Below are 22,771 nucleotides of genomic sequence, written 5' to 3'. Positions count from 1 at the left end.
CAATCACTCTGATTTTTAGTTCAGTCCAGCCTCTAAGCAATAGGACTGTTCAAAAGTTTAAATAATCAGAAGTTTGATGCCATTTCGTAGTTTGTTATCCTATTTAACTGAACGCAAAATTTTCTTATGGTAAACTAATTAGAAGAAAGAAAACGTTTGTAAATAGACCCGTTTTATGATCTACCTTCAGGGTTAAAGAGAGGCAAGCAAGTTCAGATCCAAAGAAAGGCCAGTTCTGCATGTTTTGGTTCTTCAACTATGAGTAGTCGGCAAGCCCTTTTGTGTATATAATATCTATAAATAAACCCTTAAATATCTATGCAAAAATCAGCTGCAAGTGCAGCTCTAACTTGCAGAATCGCCAATGGTGGTATTACTGCCACTGCAAACCCCCTGCCCGCCATTGCAAATTCGTCGCCTGCCGTTGCAAACTTGCCTACCGCAACTCTTATTGCTAGAGCTTGGAAATACTGCAAAATACACCGGTTGCCACTGCAAATTCACCGTTGCCAGTCACCGTTAATTGTCATAGGTCGGTGTATCGCCATCAGATGCTGGAGGTGCTAGCTGCCGCAGGTGGTTAGTTGGGTGTGAGGGTTGAGAGGAGGGAAGGGTTAGAATGAAAATGGGGTTCTAACCCTAAAGGGCCTAAACGGTTTAGCAACCCAATCGCCCGGGTCAACGGTTTTTTGACTTTTTCAACATTTTTTTTAAAATTTCCAATTTCTAGTATAACCAGACCTGGGGGCTGACCGGTTACTGGTTTTTCCAGTCCGAACATCCGGTCCGATCCGATTTTGAAAGCCATAAATTTATTAGTGTGGTATTGTGCTATTCAAACGTCCCCTATGAAAAATTCGGGCATATCACCAAAATACCAAAAAAAACAGGTTTAATGAAATAAAATATTCAAAGGGGATTTTGACTGTTAAACCATAACTTCTTGGAAAAATCAATGCAAGGATTGTCATAGGTTTGTTGGATGACTATGGAATGATAGTGGGTATGAATTTTCAAAACATTTTTTAACTCCAAAATTTACTTCATGTGGAAAGACTGCCACTTTGAAATTTCATTAACCAATATTTAAAGATAATAAAGAATAATAGGAGAGGATGTACCCCACATTGCCCCATAGCCATAGATATACACAAATTAAAATCTCTCAACCCAACCCTTTGCACGAAAGAAAACCCAATGAAAACAAAACTAACCTTGACGATAGAGAAAGTTTTAAATAATCTTTTTTGATAATTCTAACAAGCTCACTAGGAAGGTAAGAGGTAGGGATGGTAATTTTTTTCATCCTCGACGGGAACCCGACTTCCCCGACTCCGATCTCGATTGTATGTGTGTATATATATATAAAAAATGTTATTTATATTAATTTATATTATTATATTATTTCTATATATAAAAATATATTTAAAATATTATTTATAATTTAAGTTTTTATTTATTTTAAAAAAACTACTATTATCTAAAAATATTTCAGGGATTCAGGTCCCCATGGAGAATCCATCCCCGTTGGGGGTTAGGGATGGATGACACATTTTATCCCCGACTGGGATCGGAAAGGGGATGGGAGTTAATTTCAAAATCAGGGTCAGGGACGGGGAATAATCCCCACCCCAAACCTGCCTCGTTGCCATTCCTACTAAGAGGATGAAATATAGATCCATATATTTTCTTCAATACCTCTGTTCAGATAGTCAGCTACTCCATTTCCTTCTCTCAAAGTATGAAGGAAAAACTACTCTCATGGAGTTAATGACTCTACTGATCCTTCTTAGAGTATAGACTATGGACCATGAGCTTTTAGAAGGATCTTATTGTCACTCTTGATTTCCACAGCTCGTATATCATGTTCATAACAAAGACACAGGCCATCAAGCATTAATTGGTAAAATTTGGGCCTGAAGTGAAGCTTAATACCATAATCCCTTTGGAAGCCCAAGCAGAACCCACCATAAGCATTCCTTTTGAGACCATCACCTCCGAGTTCGGATCTATTTCTCACAGAGCGCACCTCACACCAGCCTTACAACACATTCTGGCCATGGTTCCGTGTTTGTAAATTTTTACTTATAAGGGCCAACTGATGGTGGTTCAGTTGGTAGGTTCTCTGACTCGTCGGAGTAGAGACCTAGGATCAAATCCCGCTGCCACCAGGGGTTGGGGGGTTAAGGGAAAGGGGATGGACTACCTCTGTTGTGGACTCCAGATCTCCTGCCCATGAGAACTTTGCCCACGCCTACCCACAATACACCACCCCCCATGAATTGGAAACATCTCAGGAGATCCGGGCACCTGTTGTGTAGCCCCATGAAGCGAAAAAAAAAATACTTATAAGGGAAATGTTCCAAATGCACACACAAAACATATTGTGAGGTCAGTGTAGGCGCATTCTGTGAGGAGCAGATCCAAACTCATCACCTCCACTTAAGCCTGGATTGCCCCAATTGGCACCATCAACATTAAGTTTGTAGAAGAAATTAGTAGGGAATTTGCAAGAGACCCACCTTCCCTAATTTAATTTAGTACGACTTTCAGTGATTTTGAGTAACTAAAGAATATCTTGTGTTAGTGCTGGCTATGTAATTCCGCTAAATGGGCTTGTTGATGTCTCGAAGCCAATTAAAAACCTTTGGATTCTATATAATTAACCCAAAGAATGATTGGAGTTCTTCTTGACGTGGCCGGAAGAGATCTTCTTGAGGCCATTACATCATTGCCAAAAAATATGTAGCTCCACATATTAGGGACGTTCTAAAACATGAATTGTTTTTCTTGTTTCCAGATCAAAATATAAATCAAAACCATCTGGTTTGAAATCAGGTTATTTCTTAGGGGGTATTCTTTTTTCAGATTTTCAGAGGGGGGAAAATTGGTCAATGGGATTTTGGTTCTCATTGACCAAGAATCCCATGTTCTTTTTTCAAATTTATGTAGGGACCAGTGAAAGTTTATTTACCAATCTCCTAGGTGGGTAAATAACTTTCCCACATAGGGGGAAAGTTGTCAACACTTGAATGGGACAAAAATATCCCTTTTAATAATGGATTTTATAGCTAAAATAGTCATTATTTTATTTACATGAGAAATAAAAGAACATGGGTAAATGCACTTACCTAGGTAAGTGTTTCCCAGGAAAAATTTACCCAAGTAACTGCATTTACCTGGATAAGTAACTTACCGAAAAGCGAACGGCGCCTTAAAACAAAAACACAAAAAAATCACGTCCTTGGTTATGTATTTTTTTTTTCAAAACTGAAACCAAAAACATGTTTTCATATGATTTGTTCGACATCATGTTTGTACAAATCATATAATTTTTAGGGAAATTTCCGATTAGTACCATGTATTTTGGGCCTAGTGCCACTTTAGTCCCTGGACTTTAAAATGTGACAACTCAATACCCAAACTTTTAAAACGTGACAATCTAGTACCTACCGTAACTAGCTGTAAACCAATCGTTAAGTGGCATTTGAAAAAGACACAAATGCCCTTCAAGTGTTATTTAAGCTTAGTTTGGAATGAGTAAAAATGCAAATATGTAGAGTGCAAAACCTTATATTTTGTATTGTTTTTTATGTATTTGCACCGTACATATTTGTATTCATACTCTTTCCAAACTGAGCCTTAATTTTCTTTATCAACCATCCAAACATTGACAAAAAATTAATAGTCCCAAATCTTTGCCTTTTTCCATTCAAGAAAGTTGGGGTCACGTTTGAGTGGGCATTTTGGTGACTCCAACTTTCTTGAATAGAAGAGACAAGGATTTCAGACTATTAATTTTTTGTCAATGTTTGGATGGTTGATAAAGAAAATTATATGACACTCGAAAGGCATTTGTGTCTTTTTCAAATGCCACTTTCTGATTGGTTAATAGTTAGTTAACAACAGATACTGGATTGTCATGTTTTGAAAGTTCGGGTACTGAATTATCGCATTTTAAAGTTCGGGGACTAAAGTGGCACTAGACCCAAAGTACATGGTACTAATCAGGAATTTTCCCTAATTTTTATACTAGAAATTTTATTTTTTGTTTTAAAAACTGATATTTTGTTGGTTCCAAAAGCATGCATGTATTGTTTTTCAAAACAACACCAATTTGTTTCACTTTGAAATCAAAAATAGAGTTCAAGAACATGTTTTTTTTTCGCTGATGTGGTGATTCCAAAAACAAATGAAAGCAAACACATTCATGTTGTAGAGTGCCCCCTTAATTAGCTTTTGAATTGTTGTTGAGCTAAGCTCGAATAATCTAATATCCAGCTTAGCTCCATTGGTATCTGCCCCTATTTGCAAAGAATTATGGCTTTACATGCATATAACTATTTTATCCTAATAAGCAAAGAAGTAAAAAAGACTAAGGGGTTGTTTGACAAGTCGTTTAGCTCAGATGGACAAAGGCATAATGAGCTTTTAGGGTCTTGTCTTTAAAGATCTAAGAACATTTGGTAAGTATCCTAATATGCCATGATCTTTCAAGATATGAGATGAAAGATTTTAGGCAGAAAGACAAGAAGCTTAGATCTGATTGTCACAAGACGTATTGAGCTTTTGCATGAAGATCTGAGCAACCTGAAGCATGTTTGGCAGATGTGTGTCTTTCTGCTTCTTTCTACACAAGACTAAAATGCGAAAGACATAAGAAGCTTCATTTGGAGCTTCCCAAAATGGGTTTTTTGCGTCTTTTCAGTGTTCCATCTTTTGGCGGCTAGATCTTCCATGCACCAAACGGAAATAGACCGAAATCGATCTTCCTAGCTTGTAAACAACCGAAATATCACATGGAAAGACACACCAAATAGGTCCTAAATTTGTTGCCATTTTGATCTTTTCTGAGCTTTTTAGGGCATAGGTCTTTCTAGCTTTATATCTTTTGTTAATGCCTAGGATGGAGCCGAGGGAAACAAGGTAATTTCGCTTCTAGCCAAAGCCGATGAATCCAACATGAGAGTAAGCAAAGAGCACATGTCAGAGGCCTCGGGTATTATCCCAATGGCGGAGACTCTAATGGTCAAGTTAGTCAAGTGCTTGAGAGGGGTCGGACCAGGCTTGAGACGAGGGCTCAGACGAGGTCGCTCGAAAGCAAGAAAGCAAGAGAGCAAGAGTGAACAAGATGATTTTACCTTGAACTGGGCACCCCCTTTTATACTTAACCTTGCCATAGAGTGGTTGGAGGCAATTAGAGATGAATGGCTAGGATCTCATCCGGCCGATGCCACGTGGTGCCATCTGGGACTTGCCATATTCACCTATATCATCTTTCATTGCTAAAAGGAGAAAGGCTAAACTTTGGTCTTCCAAACATGGAAAAGCCCAAAAGACTGCAGAAAAGACATGCCAAATGCTCCCTTTTTTTGATTACCCAAACGCCCCCCTAAAGATTTGTATAAGACAGAGAACACGAGAACCCACTGATAATATTGAGTTTTCAGTACGATTTTTTGAAATGAAGTATTGATTCTTCTCTTATAAGATGAAAGATTGGGGTTTACTGGTATACTCAAATTATGTAGTCAGACCTCGGAAGGAAAAAAAAAAAAATTCTTAACCACAGTACAGAAATCGCTTATAATATAAAGAGAAGCAAAAAACAAGGAAACCTATAATACAATATTCCTATACTCACAGGATGGTAGGCTTTTTCAGAGCTCCATATAGAAGGACAATGGTCACTTTCATCTTCCAGAGTTCAAAATAACTTTTATGTGGTAGTTTAAAAATTTTAAAAAAGTACAATTATTTAATATTAATAGCTTTCAAGAATTAATACATATAAACCTTCACTACTGCAGCCTACTAACCAGTTATGGATGCCATAAACATGGGTTATCAAATATTTGGCTAATATAATCTCATCAATCAGATAACCTGTGCAGTCTGACCTCCGGAGAGCCTTGATCAAGAACCAAGAACCACTGAAACACATGGCAAAGTTTCAGTTTCCCAATGGTGTGAATTATGATATTGTTCCAAATCTGAACCCAGCAAACAGACTCAACTACCCCGAGGTTGACTCGGGATCTGCTACAGCATCATCACCATGTATTATCACCATGTATTGGGAACATCTCTCATGAATGATAGGGGAGATATTTCTAATGCATAGTTGTACGAGCTAGAGGTGTCTATCGAGCTTGGAATTTGATGGTCTGATGGGATCTTAGGCCCAAATGGGATGGTTGGAACTTGGAATTCCTTAGCCAGGAGTAGTAGTGAATGGTGATGGACCTAAAAGCTTCACCTTGAAGCCATAATACAAGTTGACGGCATTCTATTCTAGACTGGGAATTTGCTGATGAAATTCAGAGATAGACCCATTCTGTAACAAACGTACGATAGGTGCGACTAGTATGAATACCTGAGCCTTGGTATCAAGGCTTACGCCTGAATTGTTGCTGGGCCAGTCTTAGGTCCCAGTGGCGCAGTCTCTCAGTCTGTCGATTTGATTTCCAGACCGGGCTGGGCTGGGTGCAGTTCTTGGACTTGCTTGAATCGGTAATTTTGGGTTCAGCCAATCTACGTGTCCTTTGTGCCAGAACCGAGATTTAGCCAGCATAACTCTTCTATGGTTCAAAGTTGAAAGTTGAAACAATTTGAAAAAAGAAAAGCAGACCAGAGAGGGACAGAGACAGAGTGGCTTATCTCTTGTGTCGATCACAAGAACAAGATAATGTTGCAAAGAGTCATCATCTATATACTCATCAGAACCAGAAGCTAGCTGTTATTAAGACTTACGGGTGAGAACTGAGAAGCAATGACACTGTATGACTGCATCAAGATTAGCCCATGTGATCGAGTGCCAACACAATCAATCAACACGATCGAAATTCGAAACCCAGCACCATGACTCATATGGATGGTCGTGATCACTGGTGATGAGCCCACCAAGCACCAGGCCCCAACCCAGAAGCAGAAGCAGCAGGGTGACAGCTCTTTGCAGATTGCACAAATGACCTTTTGCAACAACACTCCATCTTTATACAGGAATTTGGTTGACAGAGTAACTCAAAATTAAACTGTGGAGAGAAGGGTAATCCAAATCCAGCAGAAGGTGACATGACCTTTTTGTCAGTTTCCAGATAGCTCACGTCTAGAAGTAGAAAGAAGGGATAGGTGCCCCTCTGTCCCTGCTGTGTGCCCTCTCTTTCAAAAGGAAAAGAAAAGGAAAAAAAAAAAGAAATTGTTGACGCAGAGAAATAGAATCGTTTTTATCTTATTACATGAACAAGTATGTGGTTGGGGTGTGGGGAGGTAGGAGGTTGGGACTCTCCGACCTTCCAATAAAGCGCCATGGCCCATGGGCTAGCTAAGCAGTAGTGGCACGTACAGTGGAAAAGAATAATTGTGTACATCACATGAACCAATTAGCTCTTGTCTGAATCAATTGTTTTCAGGGCCCTCTTAGCTATATAGCTTGTCTACTCGTATTTGGTTTAAAACCGTACCCAGTTGGACTTGCCCACCACACAAATGTAATTTCTTCAGAAGGTGGCATCATATTGACCACACTTGTATACATGTATGTGATATAGAATATCTCATGCAAGGCAAAGACATCCTATTTCATGAATTGGTCTTCACTGCCTTTAATGGGTAAAAATCCACTGTTTTCTTTCTTTCTCCATTTCCGATCTTTTCCTTCAAAATGGAAATGGATTTTGAAGAGATATTATTTAATAACTCAATATATATATATATATATATATATATATATATATATATATATATTCCTTTGTTTTTTATAAATCTTTATTTGGAGTATTTAAGTCAGTCTTTTTTTTTTATTTGGAAAAATCTGTGATGCGAAAAAGGCATGGTAGGGGAAGAGTTTTGACCTATCAAAATCCGCCCCGAGTTTGATTCCGTGCCTCCACTTTGGATATGGTAGGCACAAAGTTGTAAGCACATTTAATAAGCACTTGAAAATTTTTTTGACACATATCCCTTAAAATACCTTTACCCTACCCTTCAAAAAGATTAAAACCCATTTTTGACAATTTTCAAAATACTTATTAAATGCTCGTTTAATGTATTTATTTATATTGTGCCTACTAGATCTGGTCCAATCTGCACATAAGCGTGGAACTTGGGCAGGCCCAGCCCGAGCCCGAATCAGACTAATCTAGAATTTTATACAAGTTAGGCTTGGATTATCGGTCCTTGGGCTGGGCTCAGGCCCAAAAAGTCAGGCTTCTTATTTTTCAGGACAGGCTCGGGCCTAGCCCTTAGGTAGCCTGAACCCGGCCCAAGCCCGACCCAATTATATACATTTATACATATATGTGTATATATGTAAATATTGCATACGTATTTACATATATATACATACATATTTGTATATATAACTTTTGTATACATATTTTGTATACATATTCACATATAACATAAATATATGTATATATATTTGCATAAATACATTTATATATGTATAATTTAGAGGGGTTTATTGACCAATCCGAATACATCAAATTACAAGGAGGACTGGGCTCGGATTAGGAAAATCAGACTTGACCTCGGGCTCAGGTCTTAAACCTAAATTTTAAGACCGGGCCTGGGTTGACCATAAACCCGACCCAACCCGCCCTACTTGCACCCCTATCTGCACACCTCTGTGAAATAAACAAAATTGGGCCACCCAGTGGGTTTTCATGTCCAGGCCCAGCTGTGACATTTCGTGTATGACAAGGACCATACGGTAGGGTAGTAATGGTCAAGCGAGCAAATTAGACGATCATGTTACCCAAGTAGATCGAGATCAAACAAGAGTAATAGGGGAACCGAAAAAGAAAAACAGAGTGGACCAAAACAGAAGTGAGTAGTAAATAAAGATCAGCACGAATAAGAGTGACTTTTATGTATTTTAATGGAAGGATTTTCTTGAGAATATAAACAAAGTTTGTCCAAAAATAACTAACTACAAAAGAAAATGATAATTGATGTAGAATTAGTTGAAAAAAAAAACATTGTTGAAATTAGCTAATCGTGTAGTCGTGTGTTTGTTAGTTGGGGAAACGTCAAACTAAATTGACCGACCGTCTCCGACCACCAAATTCATGAAAAACGTCCACCCTAACAACCAAAGACTCCTTCTACGCGGGTGCCAACTTTGTATCCATAAAACAAGGAGAAATCTATGCTCTGCTCTTGGTATAAATTCTTGATTTGTTGTCGTTCCAAATTAGCCGGCCATCATCACCAATTCCAATCAACATGAAGGCCGGTTCCGTCATTACAACAACCTTCTTTCTCTTGCATTGCCTCCTCGTTCTGTCGGAAGATATTGATCTTGACGGCAACCATTTACATTTTGGATTCTATAACAAGACCTGCTCGCAGGTGGAGACGATTACACGCCTGGTAGTGGCGCAAGCCGTGAACAAAAATGCGGGCGTGGCCGCAGGCCTTATTCGGCTGCATTTCCATGACTGCTTTGTCAATGTTAGTCCCCTTCTCTTTCTCTTTACAAATTACGATATTTGTCTGTTTTGAGCTTAAAATCTTGTGTGTGTGTGAGAGAGAGAGATGTTTAGATTAGCTTGCAGGGTCATTGCTTGTTGCAGTGGAAGGAAAAGTGGAATGATAAGGATCCATATTCAACCCACCCCTCCTAAGAAGACCCAGATAGCTAGAACCACAACATTGGGCAATGGTTGATTTATATCTAAAAAAACTTGGAGCTTGTATTTTGCTTTGTCAAGCAAGCACAAAATATATATGTGCAGAGAGCTAGCTTTGTAACTACAGCACTAATCTTGAGGCTTCTCTTGGACATTAGATGCGTTATTAACGCTGTGGGTGGTGCTAGGATCATCTAATGTTGCTTACCCTTAGATGGGTTGCATTTGTTTGAAGTGATGAGTGGTGGCATGGTATCTGATGACTATCTGCCATGGATGGTATGTCATCACTCATCAGATGGAGATGGCACATTGTTACATTTCTCAGAGAAAAAAAAAAAAAAAAAGAAAAAGAAGATGCAAAGTGATAGATGACCAAAGTATCAAACCTTCATTTGAACTTTGAAGCCGTGACTGACAAGTGACAATTGTTACTTGTGAAATGTGAATTCACAGGGTTGCGATGCCTCAATTCTGTTGGATGCCACCCCGTCTGGAGAGTCAGTAGAGAAGGAAGCCACGGGCAATTACAAATCGCTACGGGGATTGGAGGTGATCGACGAGATCAAAGCCCGTGTAGAGCAATTCTGCCCTGGCATTGTGTCTTGCGCTGACATCCTGGCGTTTGCAGCCCGCGATGCTGCTGTCATTGTAGGCCTCATTCCCTACAAAGTCCCAGCAGGTCGCCGCGATGGTCGGTCCTCCCGAGCCGCTGTCGCAGCCACCGAACTTCCTAAACCCACTGCAACAGTTGACGAACTAACGAAGCTCTTCGCCAGGAAGGGACTCAGCCAGGAAGAGATGGTCACGCTCTCCGGGGCACACTCCATAGGCGTTGCTCACTGCCCTACCTTCGCCTACAGGCTATACAAATATAGCCCAACAGTGTTGCAAGACCCAAGTTTGGATTACATATTTGCTTCTTACTTGAAGGTAATTTGCCCAATGCCCGGGACTTTCATGGCAGATTACTTCAGTGAAGCAACCATCCCATTCGACCAGGCCTCTCCCACGACGCTGGATAACAAGTACTACCTGGGTCTCAAGCTCGGGAGAGGGTTGTTGGAATCAGATCAGGCTCTAATGAAAGACAGAAATACCAGTAAGATTGTGGAAGAGTTTTCCCTTAATCCCACTAGTTGGTCCCAGAAATTTGGCAGAGCCATGACTCGGATGGGGAGAATTGAGGTACTAACGGGAAACCAAGGAGAGATCAGGAACTACTGCCGATTGGTTAACTGATGAAGTGATTATGATGATGATGTTGACAATGAAATTCTTCTGTTTTTTCCTCTTCCTTCCTCCATTGACATTGAATCATACATGGGTTATTGTGTTTTGTGGGTTTGTGGGTTTGTTATATCAACGCCATACTAGATTTAGCTATTTTTTTAAGAATAAATGTAATCAACGCCATACTGCAGACCTACTACAAACAGAGGCATGTACATAGGTTGAGTAGCCAATCAACAGCGAACACGCCAGTGATCCGTGCGCACTGGGAGTCTGGATCTGCTAGTGCTAACTTCAAAATGCTGGCCACATCACATGACCCTGCAGCCACAAATGAGATATGCTCCCCCACCATGTGCGGCTAGTGTCTTGTGGTGAGCCCATGAGCCCATCCAAACTCGTAGCAGCATGAGCTGTTTGGAAGCCTTTATGCATATGATACACTAGCAGATTGAACGCACGGGATATTTGAATATCTAGGGATGTTGTAATATTGATAAAGAATGGTTGACTGAAAAAGAACTGCAATGTCATTCTATGTCGGTGTTTATGTGTTCTAGTGTAATATTTACATTTTAGAGAGATTAAACATTTAGCTGTGAAAATGTAAAACCAGAGCTTTTCTGGTTTATTTTTCTGTCTTTTATTTATTGAGAATACAAGTATACCTCCTGTGGCAACTAAAACTCCTAATTTTACAGTGACTCAAACATAACTTTCCTACCCTTTCATGATAAGAAAAAGATAAGTATACAAACAAGATAATATTGAACGGACTCCTAATCTTAACACACCCCACCCCCTCAAGTTAGAGCATGCAGATTGTGAATGCCCAACTTGCAGAGAAAATACTCAAATTTTCTGCGACCTAGTGCCTTTATAAAAATGTTAGCCAGTTGAACGGTAGTCGATAAATAAGCAGGACGAATGCAACCATTTTGAATCTCATCACGTACAAAATGACAATCAACTTCAATATGTTTCGTACGCTCATGAAACACTGGGTTTGCTACAATATGCAAGGCTACCTAACTATCACAATATAATCGCATTGGGTTTCAATGCGTAACTCCGAGAGCCAATAACAATCCCTTCAGCCATTTTAATTCACACATGGTCATGGCCATAGAACGATACTCTGCTTCCGTTGAAGAACGAGCCACAGTGTGTTGCTTCTTAGTTTTCCAGGAAATAGGCCATTTCCCAAGCAGAATAAACCATCCAGTCAGAAAACGTCGGGACAAAGGACAACTCGCCCAGTCTAAATCACACCATGCATATAACTATAAGTCACAATCTGAACGCAAGAGAATTCTTGAACCAGGATTTCCTTTTAAGTAGCGCACCACTCATAATGCAGCCTTCCAATGTCTTTCTTGCGGTTGTTGCATAAATTGGGACAGAACATGCACACAATAAGACAACTCCGGACGAGTTGCTGAGAGATAAATAAGACTGTCCACCAAGCGTCGGTATCGCTCAAGATCAAATAAGAGAGAACCATCTGTCAAGACAAGATTATGATTCTGCTCCAGAGGAAAAGAAGCAGATTTTGTACCAAGTAATCCAACTTCAGAGATAATATCCAAAGCATACTTACGTTGAGACAGAAATATTCCTATTGAGTTTCGGGCAACTTCAATGCCCAAAAAATATTTCAATGGTCCCAAGTCTTTCATATGGAAACAGTCACTCAAATATTTTTTGAAGACTTAAATTGACATACGATCATTACCTGACACGATAATGTTGTCCACATACACGAGAACAAGCACATGCACCCTGTCTCGACGAAATGTGAAGAAGGAGTAATCTGAACATGATTGCCGAAACCCATATGTCTTCAAGGTTGCGGTTAATTTAACAAACCAACATCTCGGTGCTTGTTTCAAGCCATACAAAGATTTTCGCAACCGACACACCATACCTGGTTTATCCAACTGAAAACCAAGAGGCATTCGCATATAGACTTCCTCATGAAGGTCACCATGCAAGAATGCGTTATGTACGTCCATTTGATGAAGCTCCCAATTTCTAACTGTTGCGACTGCAAGGAAGGTATGGACAGTAACCATTTTTGCAATTAGGGCAAAATTTTCATTATAATCAATTCCCTTAACCTACTTGTTCCCAAAAATCACGAGACGACATTTGTATCTTTCCACTGTCCCATCAGCGTTATACTTGATCCGATACACCCATTTGCGTCCTATGGCTCGTTTTCCGGATGGCAAAGGCTCCATAGTCCATGTCTGATTATTTTCAAGTGCATGCATTTCTTTCTGCATTGCATCCCTCCATTTTTCATCCTTTACGGCCTCAGTAAAAGAAGTAGATTCAACTCCTACAGTAATAGCTGCCAAGAAAGCATGATATCAACAAGAAAAATTGTTACATTTCACATAGTTATCTATGGGATAAGGACTACCTGCAGAATGTGATTGCTCGAGTGAGCTTGCAAAGGAACGCGAAGAGGGATTCAAGCGCTGTGTAGTGTGAAGCACATAATCTTTCAGCCTCGTGGACTGTTGTTTCTATCGATGCCCACGCCCCAAATGAAGTTTAGAGTGTTGCTGTTGAAATTCAGAGTGTTGTTGTTGCCCAACATTGCCACCCCCCTAACATCAGGACAGTCTTCACTTGCATTTTCTGTGGTGGCGTCACAAGAATGCATGGGTTCACCAGCATTTGCATTCGGGTCTACGCGGGTTCTTTCTTCTACACGGACTCTTTCAGCGAGTTTACCTCGCTGGTTAGCCTCCATCTCGCCATTTGCTAGTCTAGATAAATAAGTGGATGGTATCAGCACCTCATCTGTCCCACCTATTCCACAATTAAATTGGCCTTGTGCTTTGTTCGACTGTGCATCTTCCTTGTGTGCATATGAGAATTTATGCTCTAAAAAAGTAACATCTCTTGATGCAAAGAACATGTCAGACTCTAAATCATACAAGCTCTATCCTTTCTTTCTAAAATGATACCCAACAAAAACACATTGTCTGCTTCGATTTACAAATGTATCCCCTCCATGTCCATGATTGAACGCATATGCTAAGAAACCAAAAACTCGCACATTATCATAAGGAGGTCGCCCAAATAACATTTCATAGAAAGTCTTTCCCTTCAACAGAATGGATGGTGTCCTATTGATCAAATAACATGCGATGATGACACATTCCCCCCAAAATTCAATAGGCAAGTTGGCTTGAAAGCACAAAGCTCGGGCAACATTGAGTATGTGGCGGTGCTTGCGTTCAACCCTCCCGTTTTGTTGAGAAGTCCCGACACAAGTGGTTTGATGAATAATATCGCTTTCAGCAAAATAACTATCCAAGCATACAAACTCAATCTCATCATCAGTATGGATCACCTTTACAAGTTTGTTAAATTGCCTTTGAACCATAGCAAAAAAATTTCGAAGAACTCGTCTCACTTCCGCCTTATCAACCAGAAGATAAATCCAAACGCCTCTAGAAAAATCGTCTATTATGGTCAAGAAATAATGAGCACCACAAGAAGTTGCAGTTCTATAAGGATCCCACAAATCATAATGAATTAACTCAAAATTGTCGGATGCTTTATTACTACTAGAAACAAATTCTTCTCGACATTGTTTAGCTCGGAAGCATGCATCACAACCCTTAATACTGTCATCATTATTATTCTTAATACTAATAGAAGGCAACAACTTAACAATTCTGTAAGAATGATGCTCTAACCTTTGATGCCAAATATCACACGTCCTGCTTTCTATAGTCTTCATTGCTCTTGTTGATGCAATGCTCCGGAAATAATAGAATCCCTCTCACTATTCGCCCGCTCCAATCAACACCCTCGTAGTGCGGTACTGTATCACACAGAATTTATTAGTGAACTGGACAATACAATTCGATTCCTCAATCAATTGTGCGATACAGAAAGTAAATTGCACTTCAAACTAGGCACATATAAAATACTAATAAGTTTCAGATGATCGTCTAGTGCAACTATGCCTTCTTTCTCTATTATTGTCGCTTTCCCGTCTGGTAATCCGACAGAGCACAGAATGACATTCTTTGTCTCTCATCGACTCGAGACTTCCTATCATATGATGAAAGGCCCCTATGTCTATTATCCATTCTGACAATTTTTGCTTATCACCCAATTATTGACTCCCCTCTTTCTGTGTATTTAAAAGTTGAGTAACATATTCTAATACTCACTACTCAATCTATTTAACCTAGTCTTGACTACATCAATTGATTCTTTTGTTCTGTTTAGGTCATCCCGACTATTATGTGCAAAATCCCACGAGACAAATAACCGATCCCAGGTTCTCCCTAAAACCTGCCGCAGAATGTTGACTCGCGAGAGAATTGTCCAAAATCAATGCGTTCGAGAATGGACCCACGAGTTCTCTGTTACTCGCAAAGAACAACCGCTCTTCTCAGTTGCTGGAGACCCCTGAGTTGGTGCGACCGCTTTAGGGTTTCAGAATTTTATCCCTAATATGCTCCTCCACCTCTCTCTCATTCGTGTGACGGTGTGAGAAGCTCTAGTCATGGCGATGGCTTTGGATCGACGAGCTTCAGCGACGAATCAGAACCCCCCGCATTCGAACAAGATTCGATGGGGAGAGCTCGACGAGGACCACGGGGAGGATCTGGACTTCCTACTGCCGCCCCGTATGGTAATCGGTCCAAACGAGAACGGCGTCAAGAAGGTGATTGAGTACAAGTTTAACGACGAAGGAAACAAGGTCAAGATAACCACCACCACTCGGATTAGGAAACTCGCTAAGGCCAGGCTTAGTAAGAGTGCTGTCGAGAGGCGATCATGGGCCAAGTTCGGCGATGCTGTTCATGAAGAAGTCGGTAGCAGGCTCACCATAGTTTCCACCGAGGAGATTCTCCTCGAGCGACCTAGGCCTCAAGGATCTTGCAGTACAGCCTGAAGGATTTATTGATAAGCCTTCTGCATCATAAACCACGGTAGCTGCTGCTGGCACTGGTAAGTCGACGACCTATGTTCCTCCAACATTGAGAGGTGGGGATAGAAGTGGTACGGACGTGAAACGCAGAAACGAAGAGAACGCAGTTCGGGTCACCAATCTGTCGGAGGACACTCGCGAACCTGACTTGCTGGAGCTCTTCCGCACTTTTGGCCCCGTAAGCCGTGTTTATGTTGCAAGATCAAATTAAGAGTCTCTGAACAGGCGTTAATTGCTGAAGAGTGCCGAACAATCGTGGCTGTCGCCACTGATCTCCAGAGGTTTTGCAACGCAGACCTCTTGCTCCTGTTTCGTGGCTTTTCTGGTTTATTTTTCTGTCTTTTATTCATTGAGAATACAAGTATATATATAACCACCTAACCTCAAATGGCAACTAAAACTCCTAATTTTACGATAACATAACTTTCCTACCCTTTCATGATAAGAAAAGGATAAGTATACAAACAAGATAATATTGAACGGACTCCTAATCCCAACAGAAAAAAAAAAAAAAAACGCTATGTTTGTCTATATAGTATTGTCTTTGATCCAAAAGGCAGGTACATATATTCCACTTCAGGTGAGTTATTTGGTTTGCTTTTTATACTGCTTCAAAAGCAGCAAGGGTTATAGCTTCCTCTGCTAGTGCAACCTTCAGTTGGGTTCCCAGGGAACAAAATGCTGTAGCTGATACTTCAGCAAAATCTGGAGTCCATATATCTCTTTTGTATAGCAATTACTTGATGCCTTGATGCCCTGTTTTTGGACTCTGTTTTTGTCTCAGACTGTAGAGCTTTTTGAGATCATCTTGTAAAGATATTTTGCATCAAAATAGGGTTGAAATTATAAACATTAGAGGGCATGACGCATGTTAATACGTGCAAATAAGGTAAATTTAACAAAGTCAACATTTCTAAGAAAGTAAGAATGAGGCGAACAAAAAATCAATTTGACCATTGGTTCCTGTTTAGAAATCCTACGTGGTATATATAAGGATATTTTAAACTTTAAGTGCAGAGTAAGGGTGTCAATGGACTGGATTGAACAGACCAACAAGATATAGCCAAAATGTTTATTAGATTGGATTGGACCTGATCCATCCATAATAAATTTATATTGGATTGGGTTGAATTAATCCAATATCTGGTCCATTGATATGAGATAAGAATATAGGTTCAATGGACCGGGTTTGGGTTGAAACCAATCTAAATTAAAACAAATTTGAACAGATTGGACGTTCCAGACATTGAATTGGACCGGTCCAAAATGGTCCAAAATATTCATTGAATTCGATTGGACCTAGTCTATTTGTAATGGACCCACACTGGACTGGATCGGATTGGACCAAATCCAATTGAAATATGGACTTTAAATGAAGACATCAAACGCCTACGACCAATAATGTCAAACACAACCAAAATGATTTTTAAAATTCTATTACAAGTAGACTACAGACGTCAAAAGCATTGGCGGCTTCAATCGTTTCCTTTCCCCCTATCCTATTTTATAAGCGTAGAGTAGTTTCTACACTTCCAATACCACCACAGCACGTGTGGTAATCAATCAACCATCCAAAAATGTTCAACCATACCATGTAAAGGCCAACTCATAACAGAGAGAGAGAGAGAGAGCTTTTTACGGTAATTACAGATTTATAGTGCCAATTCCCCTCCCATTTGAAAGATAACTTTCTCAACTTTGTTCAGCATCTCTGAAAAGAACAAAAAACATATACAATCAGCAACTCCTCTTAAAATATAGTGGAAAGGGCTATACCAAAGGAAGCTTTAATTATTTTTGGAATGGATCAAGCAGTTGGTTCTCTCCAAGAAAAAAGTATAGATCAAGTCATTTGGCAACACAAGGTAATCAGCGTATACATGTCCCAAGATACTAGTCTGGTCAAATCAAATAAATGTACAAACCGTGCTACCTCAGCCATCTAACTAGCCAAGGCAAGCAAGAAGAAAACAGCATCATATTGAGTGGAACAGTTTAGTTCCAGAAAGGTAACTAATAAATGCCAACACTGTCAGACACTTAAATTTTTAGTGTAAATTTCATGTCAACACTTTGTCCAGCCATGTCCTGTTGGTAATGCAGTTATTTAGTACATGTAAGGAATTCCACTTACCACTGAAGCAAGTATCCGACATGTATTTCTGCAACAAAAAGAAATAAATAAATAGGTAAATGGAAGGCAAAGGTAAAGGAGAGATTAAAAAAAATTATTGGACTAAAATGTCCACTGGAATTGCTCTTGTCACTCTCTAGTGGACAAATACAACTATAGAAGTCCGGAGAGCTCCCAAACCAATCCATCACAATCATAGGCAACATGTGAAACTGTAAGTAGTAGAAACCACATCAATTAAGGATGTTGAATGCCAGAGTTTGGAAGGATACCGTGATCTGAGACTTGAGATCAACTTCCTCAGCTACCTGTTGTTTCTCTGCAGTATCTATGTCAATTAGAAAAGTCAGGTATTCAAATGAAATAAGAATACTTGTATTTGCGGTATGTGCAACCAATCAACCTTGTTCAGCCTCAGAGGAACAGCTGGTAAGCAGTGCTGTGAAGCTAGGAGGCAAGCTTTCAAAGGTTCCATCAAAGTTATGATCAACTTCTGGTTCTGGTTCCTGGGAACATGTTTGCTGCTCACCCTTGTAGTTTGGTTGAGCAGTCTGAGGGGTATATGTATCAACAGGAGTCAGGCAGCTCAATTCCTCATCAGTTCTGCAATAGCCATAATCCTCATGAATCAAACCATACTTCAATATCTTACATTTTTCTTTTATATCTCAAAAAAGAGGATTTCAGAAAGTGCAGAGATCATGCCTGTTTTGGAGCACACTGGAAGAGATTAACTCAGATTGAGATGAAATTTCAGATCCGAAATTTCCTAGTGGATACCTGATGTTTACTATGTCCTTCAACCTCTCCTAAAAAGGCAAAGAAAGGTTGCAGAAGCAAGGTCAGACCATTGGTGCTTATATTTCATATGGCATTGAAGACCATAACTTCTGTTAGGATTACAAGTTTTGATGACTATACCTTCAAAGCATTTATGAACCTCTCTGCTTCACAAGATGTAGAGAACGATAGGGCAAACTTCTGGATCTGCAAAGCCACGGAAAGCACTAATAGAGGTTGCTATAATGGAGGATAACACTAAAGAGGCCTAATAAAATAAAACAAAATCACAAAAGTTAGCCTCAAATGACACAGTACAACTGACAAAAAGCAAGAGGATATAATCCAAATATCAACAAACCAATAACTAACTTTGGAATGACATGATTTGATATCTAAACCATGTATATATGTTGTTTTGATGGGGATTTAAAAGATGTAAAGAGAACATCATCTTACCAATTTTTTAGTCATGCACAACTGTGTATGACATTAAAAGACAATTAAGGTTTACTAGTTAATAGGATTTGCAGTTGCTTATTTGGTTTGGAATGTTGAACTAAAATGTTGGCTTGGAAGGAAAGAGCATTTACTCCTCTCCATTAAAAGTCATAATTGCATGTGGTAATTTTATACTTCTCATCACCGGATGAAAAAAACTGCCTGCAGTATAATTCATATGCAGAAAAGGTATAAAAAACTGTAGGTTCACTCTTATGTATACTCTTTTGTTTCTAATGCATTGATGTCACAAGAAACACTATTTGGAAATAGGTGAACTCAGAAAAACAAATAGTAAAATATGTATTCCCTAGGACCTAGACCATCACATTCTTTTCCACTGTAGAAGATTGCGACTGCAAATCAGCTACTCCTTACAAACTGTTGCAGTGAAGTAAGTACGAAAACATTCATCGGGGTTATGGTATCACCAAAAGTAGAAACGAAACTTTTAGCCAATCAATCCTTCACATACCAAGTTTATCAGTAGTGATCTTGAAGAAAGTGAGAGATAAAAAGCTTGCCTGTCCTTCACAATCTCTGTAGCTTGCAAATACAACTCTGCTCCCTCTGGTAGGGCATTGATAGACGCATGATACCTGAGGCCAGGAAAATTGCAGATTGGAAATGAAGTGCTCTTCCTGCACCATATGTTAAAAATAACAATGAAGAAACATAATTTTCTGTTAAAACATCTGAATCTGAAGGATGGCCCAATAGCAAATAATCCAGCATTTTCAAAAATCCATTTAACTAATTGCCTCATAATAGAAAAAGAAAGGAGATACAGTATAAACTAGCTATTGAAAATCAAATATATAAGAAAAAGGAAGTTTGAAATTCCAAGAGACTTGAAGTCCCATGCCTATAACCCTCATGGAGAATGACAATATAAATAGTGAAGTTAAATAAACCAAATGCAGGTTCAGGAATCCTTCAATGCAATTTCGGTGAATGAGAATAAGAAAAATCAAGAAGTGAACGGAGCAACAACGAGAAACAAGCCACTTAAATGCAAATTCATGAAAAAAAAATAGGCATCAACGGCCACAGTATCCATTAACCTGATAAATCAAATGCCTACATAATTTGAAGAGTTTACGGTACAAAAGGCACGCATAACCAAAGGTAAAATGAATCCACAGAGGTTTTCTGTGTTAATTGTATGAATTTCTCGTTCAGAGTACGAAAGGACAAGGCAGAGGTATTTTACACAAACATCGCAGTAATACGCAAACCTGTTCAAGCTTACATATACAAATAATTCATCTAAGGATATAAAAAGATGTGCTATCCAAAAATTATGATTCACGTATCTTAAAGAAGAGAACAAGAAAATAGGATCCGGATAGGGACAAAGTTCTATGAAGTCGATATGAGAGGAAAACGGAAAATGAAAATAGAACATAGTAAAAACTAACGACTAATCCAGACAAAGCCTGAAACTATCGGCGCAAATAAAAAATGAAAATAAAAACTCTGGAAATCGAGACTGCAAAGAGAACGTGTTGAAGCGCAACTGAACAAAACGAATAAAAAGAACGTATAAACCTCTGACATCGAAACTGTTGACGTGAAGCGATTGAAGCCCGGTTAAATGAATTAGAAAACCAGGAAACCTCCAGAAACTTAAACAAATGCATAAGGAAAAAGAAAAGAAGCTCGTCAGCATCTCGGTTTCTTCTTGACTCACATGGATCTTTCCTCGGAGAGTAACGACGACGATCACTTCAGGACTCGGGTGATAGGTTAGGAGATGCAGAGCAGCAGTTGAAGAAGAAGATATCCAGGTTCCTTTGCAACGGCTGCGTTTGGATGTTCCGAGAGGTTTGAGAGTGAGAGACGTAGAAGACGAGGGAGGAGGAAGGTTGAAGAAGCGGGAATACTCGACCTCCCAGTGGTCTTTAATGGCGTTGAGTGAGGTCTCAAGATTCTCTGCCGCAGTAGCCAGAGAAAGAGCTCCCGCCATTTTTCTCCACCCTACGTTTTGTTTTTCACCTTTTCCTTTCTTTACGTTTTGGCGATTTCTATGATATGCGACTTAACCTTTTCCCTTTTATATACTTTTGTAGTGTACCGTGGGCGGTTATCTGATGGAGTCCGATCAGGATCGGCCAGTAACCGGCAAGGCAAAAACACACACTAGGCACAACGAACAAGACAGTTTCTTACATCAACACTGTAAGGGACTGTTGGCCAACGTGTACGATTTGGTTTGTCAAAACAACACCAAATGACACTAGCGGAGGGGCCCTGCGTTGTAAATTTTTTAATTAAAAATTTATTGGAAAAAATCTATTTGAAATAAATAAATAACCACAGTCATCGGGCAATAGAGTGAAAGAGGGAGAGAGTAAATATATAGTGGAATAATTGTAAATAGTTAAATAATAATTAATTAAATTTAATAAATAAATAAATTTATAAAATAAATGAGATAAATAGACAATCAATTGAGGAGTAAATATATATAAATATATACACGGTTCTATGTCTTACTTTTCTAGCAATAATAATTTGTTCGGTTATTAAATTATTAACTAATTAAATAATTTAGTAAAATAAGTAAATAAAAATAAAGCTTTATGTATTATTAACATAAGATTGGTAAAGCATATCTCAAATTATTTAATTAATTAATTTAGCGTTGTTAATGGCCCGGGCTGAACTACTAGCTATCAAGCCCATGAACAGGCTTAGCCCAGTTCGTGGCCCAGCTTGTGGCATGACACAGGCTCGTGTGGGCTCAAGCTAAAATAAAATTTTAAGATCTTTAATTTTTTTGTATATTTTTTAATTTATGCTAAATTTTTCATTATTTTTTTCAAATTTTTAAAAATCATGGCTTAGCCAGTTGGTGGCTCGACCTGGCCTAAGACTTGGCCCGTGGACTAGCTCGACTTGTGGCATGGCATGGGCCTACGCAGGCTAAGGCCGTATATATATAATAATTATATATTATATTAAGATATATAATTTTATTTTCTATTTTATTATATTGTTTCATTTTATTATTGCATATATAAACAATTATACACATCAAAATTCATATAAAATAAAATTTTAAGATCTTTTTTTTAATTTTTTGTCTATTTATTTAAATTTGTGTTAAATTTTTCATTATTTATTTTCAAAAATTTTAAAATACGTGGCTTAGCCTGGTTCGTGGTCGGCCTGGCCTAAGACTTGGCCTGTGGCACAGCACCGCCCACGCGGGCTCGAGTCGTATATTATATACAATAATTATATAATATATAATTTTATTTTCAATGTTATTATATTATTTCATTTTATTATTGCATGTATAAACAATTGTATACATCAAAATTCATATAAAATAAACTTTTAAGATCTTTTTTAATTATTTATTTATTTTTTAATTTATGCTAACTTTTTCATTATTTTTCCAAATTTTTAAAAAGCATGGATTAGCCCAATTCGTGGCCTGACCTGGCCCATAAACCAACCCGACCTGAAGCATGATACAAGTTTGCACGGGCTCAAGCCAAGGGCTGTGTC

The 22,771-nt window shown here is 38.9% G+C and overlaps 2 protein-coding genes and 1 pseudogene across 2 annotated transcripts; 2 read left to right on the top strand and 1 right to left on the bottom strand.

Annotated features, from left to right (window-relative positions):
* Positions 1-9,104: 9,104 nt before the first annotated feature.
* On the top strand, positions 9,105-11,554 carry LOC148862735 (peroxidase 5-like). Its single transcript, XM_088975074.1, has 2 exons — positions 9,105-9,456; positions 10,092-11,554. The coding sequence occupies exons 1-2, from the start codon at positions 9,229-9,231 to the stop codon at positions 10,875-10,877; spliced, it is 1,014 nt and encodes a 337-aa protein (XP_088831200.1). The 5' UTR covers positions 9,105-9,228; the 3' UTR covers positions 10,878-11,554.
* A 3,301-nt stretch (positions 11,555-14,855) lies between these two features.
* LOC148862734 (uncharacterized) lies at positions 14,856-16,218 on the top strand (annotated as a pseudogene).
* A 1,271-nt stretch (positions 16,219-17,489) lies between these two features.
* LOC148862733 (poor homologous synapsis 1) lies at positions 17,490-21,275 on the bottom strand. Its single transcript, XM_088974542.1, has 8 exons — positions 20,946-21,275; positions 19,777-19,893; positions 18,893-18,958; positions 18,677-18,780; positions 18,375-18,574; positions 18,244-18,290; positions 17,972-17,999; positions 17,490-17,548 (listed from the first exon to the last, which is right to left on the bottom strand). Exons 1-8 carry the CDS (start codon positions 21,219-21,221, stop codon positions 17,490-17,492), a joined length of 897 nt encoding a protein of 298 aa, XP_088830668.1. The 5' UTR covers positions 21,222-21,275.
* Positions 21,276-22,771: the final 1,496 nt, after the last annotated feature.

This window comes from Nelumbo lutea, chromosome 3, assembly GCF_056320005.1.
Source record: "Nelumbo lutea isolate HS-2025 chromosome 3, American lotus-T2T, whole genome shotgun sequence".
NCBI lineage: Eukaryota > Viridiplantae > Streptophyta > Magnoliopsida > Proteales > Nelumbonaceae > Nelumbo > Nelumbo lutea.
Note: the sequence above shows the minus strand (reverse complement) of the source record. Positions and strands in the feature narration are given on the sequence as shown.